This window comes from Echiichthys vipera (genome assembly GCF_963691815.1).
Source record: "Echiichthys vipera genome assembly, chromosome: 10".
Classification (NCBI taxonomy): Eukaryota; Metazoa; Chordata; class Actinopteri; order Perciformes; family Trachinidae; genus Echiichthys; species Echiichthys vipera.
Window position 1 is genome coordinate 23,734,847 of NC_139835.1, and position 7,909 is coordinate 23,742,755.

General features: G+C 43.3%; 1 protein-coding gene across 2 annotated transcripts in view; it reads left to right on the forward strand.

The window, feature by feature from the left end:
* Positions 1-1,138: 1,138 nt before the first annotated feature.
* Positions 1,139-7,909, forward strand: part of klf12b (Kruppel like factor 12b) — a 32,942-nt gene continuing 26,171 nt past the window's right edge. Inside the window, exon 1 of one of the 2 annotated variants that reach the window (XM_083921676.1) lies at positions 1,139-1,252. In XM_083921676.1, the coding sequence (XP_083777802.1) occupies positions 1,159-1,252 (94 nt within the window). In that variant the 5' untranslated portion in view covers positions 1,139-1,158. Of the gene's footprint in view, positions 1,253-1,349; positions 1,651-7,909 lie in introns of those variants that run through there. The other variant, XM_083921677.1, reaches the window with a different exon arrangement.

Genomic DNA, 7,909 nt, shown 5'->3' on the forward strand with positions numbered 1-7,909 from the left:
ATATTCATACTATTATTATACATACTGTTTTATAGAGCAAATAACAACACAATTAGTCAAGAGCGTACTGATATTTATAATAAATGATATACTAGTTGATTTCCACCCTAATTTAAGTATTGTTCTGTTTGTCTGTTAATGCTGTTAATAAAGGTTTGTTACAGCTGTGAAAAATATTACAACTATGTTTTTAATGATTTAAACACATATTTGAAAATAATAATTTTCATCTACAAATCAAAATCTTGAATAAAGGCTGCAACTAGTGATTGTCTGATTGATCGGTGAATCCAGGGGCTTGCAGTCTTCTTCTTATTAAGGGAAGGACCCCTAACAAGATACCTAATACAAGATAGAGAATATATATCAGGGACCCCCTCATGTTTGTATAATGTAAGTTATATTAGACATATATTAAACACATCAGCAGATTTGAGTTATAGATGTGTCAGATTACATTCAAACATTTAAATTATAATCCGTTGACCTATGAATTATTTTTAAATCATAATAATTCAAATGAATGAATTGGGGAAACTTTCCAGGGACCCCCTGGCACAATGCCACTGGCCCCTTAAGACATTTAATTAATTAAGACATGTTTTTCTTGCTTAATCATTTGTTCTATAAAACCAAAGAGATGAAGGGAAGATGAGTGAAGATGCCCATTACACTTTTCTAGAGCCCACTGTGGCGTCCCAAAACAAATCTTGTCCTATCAACTGTCTGCAAAATACAAATATGTTCAGTGTACTATAATATGACACGTGAGCATTTTTGCTCGAGTAATTATTAATTTATTGTCAAAGTAGTTTCCAACAAATCTTCTGATCTAATTATAACTAAATATGTCAGCTTTAATGCCAGTTAATTACTTTAAATAGTAAAATATCTGAAATTGTGTTTTTACAACTATCAAAACATTCACAAAAACATCTCACACGTCTAAATGAAACTACTTTACAGTCAAACTAATGAACTGTTCCGCCTTTTCCCTACACCTTCCTCTCCGTCCCCTTTAAACGGGGAGGTGCTCCGGTGCTCACCCACAGCCCAGGGCTCTCCACTGCGCTCCGCGAGGGGTAGAGAGTGAGTTCGGGCTGGCTGAGAGCGGACGCGTCGGAAACCTCCCCGGAGGGGCCCTGTGTAATTCGATGCATGCTGTTAAAGCTTAGAGTATATTGTCTTCCCTTTGCTTATGAAGCCTCCACCCACCGGCCCACCCTACATTTAGCGGATCATGTGACTCTGGGTAAGTCATTTGCAAGTACAACAGTTCTCTGTGCGCTCCCATTCATTTCCTGAGAACTGCCTGAGCCGAGCAGCTGAGAGGCAGAAGGGGAGGGAGCTGCTCACTCACATACACTCACACTCACTCACTCACCCACTCACTCACTCATACACACATTGTCACACACTCACATACACACACACACACACACACACACACACACACACACACACACACACACACACACACACACACACACACACACACACACACACACACACACACACACACACACACACACACACACACACACACACACATACAGTGAGTGGAGAGAAGAGGAGAGGGAGAGGAGGAGAGGAGACAGAGAGGATTGTAGAAAGGAAAACAGTCTCCACGGCTCTGCAGCTTCTGACAAGGTCTGTGCATTTTTTCGTCCTGTTCCTCTGCTGGTTGCTGCCGCTGTGTGCTTCATTTGTCACGTTGCTGGGCTTTGTGCTTGTGTTCAGTGCATCTAGTTCAGCTGTCATTCCCCTGTCACAACAGATGACAGCTCAGATCACCTATGGCATTGTGTTTGGTGTCTGTCAGTGGAGGAAAACAAGATACCCTGAATGGTGCTGCTGACTGGACCCGAAACATCTATTCCCAATGTAAATTCTTAAGCTGTCATGACATGAGAGAGAGAAAAAAAAGTGATTATACACTGAATGAGTGAGGTATGAGCAGCATCCCGACTTTACAGTGCCGGCACCAGTTGTGAAACCTCATACGTCTCACTTATTTACCTCTAAAAAAAACTTCAAAACACACCAGCAGAGCAGTGCAGCTGTGTTTTAGAGCAATATGATGAGTCTCTTGGTGGGGGATATTAGAGTGTGAAGTGAGGCAGCACCAAACTCTCTCAGCACTTCTCGCTGTAAAAAAGTTTGCTGCTTGTCAGAGTGTTGTGCATGCCTTAAGAGTTTTGTGTGTGTGGGTGTGCATTTGTGTGAAACATTGTGGTGTGTGTGTGTATGTGTGCGTGTGTGTGTGTGAAAGAGAGACAAGCTTGTTTGCCTACCGTTGCACAGTGAAGAGAAACCAGGCTGTTGGTAACGGGTTAAACATTAGGAGGCTCGGATAGCGGAGGAAGGACACTGGGGGGGTTGGGGTGTGTGTATGTGTGTGTGTGTGTGTGTGGGAGTGTTGCAGGGGTGGTGTCTTGGATGTCATCGGCAGCACTCTCACTTCCAGGGTAATAGTCATTGGTATTGATGGGTGGCTGTCAGAGAGGCACAGAGCCACCAGGTTGGGGAGAGTAGCCGGGGGCTGGCCCTTGGCTGTTATTTTCAATTACAGGGGACCAGGGCAGAGCTGACAGCAAAGGCATTTGTACATCCAGCAAGGGGGAGGAGGAGGAGGATGATGGTTCTGTGTGTGTGTGTGTGTGTGTGTGTGTGTGTGTGTGTGTGTGTGTGTGTGTGTGTGTGTGTGTGTGTGTGTGTGTGTGTGTGTGTGTGTGTGTGTGTGTGTGTGTGTGTGTGTGTGTGTGTGTGTGTGTGTGTGTGTGTGTGTGTGTGTGTGTGTGTGTGTGTGTGTGTGTGTGTGTGTGTGTGTGTGTGTGTGTGTGTGTGTGGCGGGGGGGGGGGGTTGATGGCAAGAGGAGGGCGGGAGCAAGAGAGAGGAGGAGGGAGAGGGTGGGAGGGGGATGAGACTCTGGCCTCTGCTCCTGAGTTTGATGTGGAAACTGAGCACTGACCTCTGTGACTTTACCCCCGCGTTGTGAAGAGGCCCTGTCTTGCCTTTAACTGTGTAACATGGGTAGGGTATGTGTTTGTGTGTGTTTGAGTGGGGCTCTCATACACAAAAAAAGGAAAAAAGAAATGGAAAAACAGAGGGGGGTTGGGTCATGTATGTGTCGATGAGACCCCCTGCAGCTCGCGGATGTTCAGTGAGTGAGATTAGTGCCCATTTAAACTCTCACTTAAATCCATTTACAAAGGGGTCTTCTCCCTGCGCATGAATAAGCAGGCGGATATTACCACACATGTAGAGAAGACTCTGTACACATTGTGAATGAACAGCGACATCATATAGGAGCAAGAGAGTCCGATGTTTACCTGACAATAACGTCAATCTGCAGGGTATTTTTTTTTTTGTGATAAAAATATTCAAGATAATATAATAAAACGCCCTAGAATAATTTGAATCGCTGCAACACTGAACCACATGTCTACTGTGGAGGTGTTATAGTCAGCACTCAATAGTGTATCAGCCATTAGTGGCATTCAGTTCATGCACGGACAAATCTTTAACACTGAATCTTCAAACTGAACTGACTCTAATGAATCATCACTGTCACTTAACCAATCAATTCATTTAGCAGCAGGCTCCTCTCACTGATGACTGAAAGCATTGTTCAGGTCAGTCGTTAAAAGCATTTTGTAATACCACAAAAGCCACAGGAACATTGTTTATGTGATAACTTGCAAATGGGGGGCTACTGAGCCAATTTACAAACAGTGCTTGTGTTGGCTAGTTTAGTGCTGAACATATCGGCTTGAACCAGCAACAGATACGTACCCCTGAACTGAAGACAGTCTGAATGAGTGCTGAATGTTGCAGCTCTATGAAGGGTGATGCGTTCACTTACTGATGTCTATACTAGAGTTCAGTTGAACAACGATGCGATTGGTTAGCTTAGAAAAAGTAACATACATAGTCAGTGATTATAAATTAGCAACCTTGAAACCCATCAGGTATCAGTGAAACAACGAAGCTTCTGGTGTAGCCAGGTGATAGACGGGCCAAGATTTGTCTACCGTGCGCCGGTCATTGTTGACAGTCCGAATAGCAACCAGATCTAGGTCCAGACGGCATTTTCGGCTAATCTCTATGAACAGATACTGTATACGCATACAGTATGAATGCAAATAAAAACGACATCAGATGATAGCCGATGGGTTGTGAGATTGCATTTTCGCCAGAGCATTCGGCCTCTTTTGCTCTCCACACAACCAAAGCCTGTTGGTTCCAACGAATGTTTGATTGAATTGATTTGAATCGGCAAAATGCTTGGTTATTTCCACCTCTAGCTGCCATCTTCTCACAGCCATTTCCATACAGAGTTTTAATGAGTTGTTTCAAGCCGCATTTTTTTAATTATTTCATCGGCAGATTTAGCAAAACAAAACTTGACTGCTTTCTTTTTCTTTTTTTTCACTGTCTTGCACTGTACGTCATATGGAGTAAAAGGTGTTGTTTGTCCATGCTCTCTAAAACAACAAATTAGTGTTTTTTAATCTGACACCCTTATGGGTAGAACAATATTGTTGGTCTGTGCCAAAAGCCTGTGGTTTAGTTAGGTTTAGGCGCAAAAAAGACTTGGTTAGAATTAGTAGAAGACCATAGTATGGGTTAAATTACTACTTAATTAAGGTTATGGGACCTTTAACACCATTCTTACAATAACAGCTATAGGGCTGCATCCAAAAAACAACACTGCTGTTTGTTTTCTTGGGTGGATACTCAATCATTCAGTTTTGTTAGGATGCCATAATGTAGTTTGTCTGTTTGGTGCTTTCTTCACACAGGATTTCTGGCTCTCCTCATTCTCAGCCAGGTGTTTCAGCTTGAGATGATGCGAAAGTTAGTTGTGATGTCCTCTTCTGCTGTCAACATCTGCGTCTTAATGCTGTACTTGCACTTGTTGTTAAAATCTGGACATTTTTATAACATATATCACTAGCCGGGCACTTTGAAAGTGCAGACCTTCGCCAAGGCCATCCCATCTTGCAATGTTAACAAAAATGAAAAGTAACTTCTGTATCCTCCCTGTGAGTCAGCCGGTGCTACATCCTTCAACCTAAGTTTCGTGGAAATGGGGCCAGTAGTATTTCTGTAGTCCTGCTAAACAAACAGACAATTAAGAAGAAAATATAACCTCCTTAGTGGAGGTGACTATTGGAAATGAACAATACAGTTATAGTTGATTCCCCTCCACAACCTCATCAAGCTGCTTCTTCCACTCTGATTCCTTCAGTGGCTCAACCCCCCACCTCAGACACGGTCCAAGGGCTTATGATAGAGATCAGTGCAGGTGGGGGGGGACTCAATTAAAAAGCCAATCACCAACAGATAGACCCTATCTGTCCATCAACACCGCTCTGCCCAGCACATTTAATTGTGCGGCAGGATTCCCCCACTAAAGGCATCATCTGTCTGCTACAGATCCCAACACACAAATTGGGCGAGTGTTGACAGATTGAATCTTTCAGGAAGAAGTGCTGTCTTCTCCAGTATGTGCAATCTAACAACATTTACACTCACTGTCTTATCCAGGGAGATGTGAAATTCCCTGCATTACCCCTAATCAGCCGGGTTAACAGCTGGCATATTGACTGACTGCTGTATCATTGATCCAGGTGGGTGTTATGGAGTGTATCGTCATTGATTGCAGATAGACTGCAGTGTGCTATATTGCTGGATTCATTTGGGCCTCTGACTGTAAGCCAAAGCCTAAGAGGAGCAAAGGAGATTATGGAGGTTGGTTGTACTCAAGGTGCATTGTGGGATATCCTGTTGCCCCTGGACAAAGAGGTGGCATTGCGTCAAACCCAGACTCTTAGCCACACATATGCAAAGAACACATACACAACGATACACACACCCACCCACCCACCCACACGTTCTTACTGTAGCTTACTGACTAGCATGTCAAGGGCATCCGTATACAATGTGTGAGACAGTCAGCTCCTAAATAGCCGGGTGACTTTGTGTATTGTTAGATGTACCTGCTCAAAATTGGCAGGACAACAAGGTCATAGATCAAGAGGATTGTAAATCCAAAATGTTTGCAGTTGTCCTGCTTTTCTTTCATTCTTAAATGGCGAGACGTTTGTTGCGTCGGTAGTTATGTCAAACTGCCTGCGCATGAAATAGGACTAATAATCATATAGGAGATGGCTGTGAGCTGAACTCCACGAGCTGTTATTTCACCATGTCAGAAGATGACAAAATGTTCTCTCCCTTTGCGATTTCTCTTGTGGATACAACCTTTGACCCCAGTGTCCAGCCCACGTTTGTTTACCAAAATTGAGTTAAGGGTGTACATGGAGTGCTAGAGCATGTGTGTTTTGTGACTGAGCGAGAGGGGGAGAGAGTGAGAGGGTGAGTACGGAAAGTATTGTGCAACAGCCAGTGACTCTGACGTTGATAAAAAAAGCAAACACCGACAGAGATAACTACAATAGAAAATGGGTGATTAGAGCGTGTCAAACATCATTGTGAGTATTTTGATTTTTTGCTGCATTGCTCTGTTTGATTGTTTGAATCCTCTCTGGAGCAACCAAGCTTATCTTTCAATAGGAAAAAAGGTCAACAGACCAACTTAAGGGAGGCAGAATTTAAGATGATGTTGCCTGACCTGTGCAGTGATCCAAAGTTTTTTTCTCTCTCTGTAGCACACTCAGTGCTTACTGGAAGTGACTAATTTAGCAGAGTTTGCCCCCAGACTCTGATTTTAAAGTTGCTCTACATTTTTCCATGGCTAGGATAGAAAGGTATGTCAATGGTAGGTCTGTCTATCTGTGGCAATGTTTCCCGTGTCAACCAAGTGTGTATATTACTTTAGCCAAATATGGCTAGTGAACAGGAGGAAGGAGAAAGGGAAGGAAGCCAAGATGAAAGAGCATTCAAAGTGAGTGTTTTGGACCCTGTTTTTAGCTGGTTTTGCATAAAGAGTTTCCCTCTTTGGGGAGCTGCATCTCTCTAGCTTCAGTGCAGATGGTTTCAGCAGACCTAAGGATGCTGCAGGGATCACTGTGAACTTTGTTTCCAGTTGTACTGTAAGTCAACTGCTAGGAAAGGAGATTATGCAAACAACATGTGGAATCGATTTGGGGTGCCTGTGGCATTCCACAGACTCGTTGGCTTGAACTCAACTGAATGTAGGTTCAAGCTATGGACCATAACTCCTCTCAATTAGCTGCTTCCACCAGGTATCAGCACGGCACAGCATCAGTTGAAAAAGAGAGGAGAATGATCAAAGTGAAGGCATGAGTAGATGACTAATAGAGGTAAACACAGCTGCTGGCTTTTATTGAGTGGTGTTGGAGAGCTGGAATGGGTCAAACCAAGGGGAAAAACTCTGTGAGCGAAAATAACTGCGCGCATTTGATGTAATAAGTGTCAGTGTGTTGGAATGTTTTGGTTGGTCCGTTATTGTCAATTTCCATTTGGTGTGTGTGTAAGGGTGGATTTGGTTGTGTCAGCATAAAGTGAGGTTAGATAGAGTAGGTAGGCACTTTTTGATGTTGCATCAAGAGGTGTGTGTTTGTTTGCATGCCTGCATGCATGCATAGCTCTGTTTGTATCACAAGTGGTAGCAAGTGAGAAAAGAGGGCACAGGGAGAAAAGCAAAAAAAGAGTGTGTTTAAGTGCTTGAGCTAATATTATTTCTATGTGACTTGTTTACAGTAGATACTGTACTGCAGATGAGTCAGTGTATTGGTGCCTCTGCATGCTCGCATTTTACAGCTATTGTAAAACATCTAGGTCGATCTTTGAGAGTGCATGTGAGTGCACATGTGCTGTGATGCATTCAGTAGACAAGCTATTGTGAGTTGTATGTACACAGTGCATATGTTGGGGGAAGGGGGATGGCTCACACACACGCATTTAGACATACATGTTGTA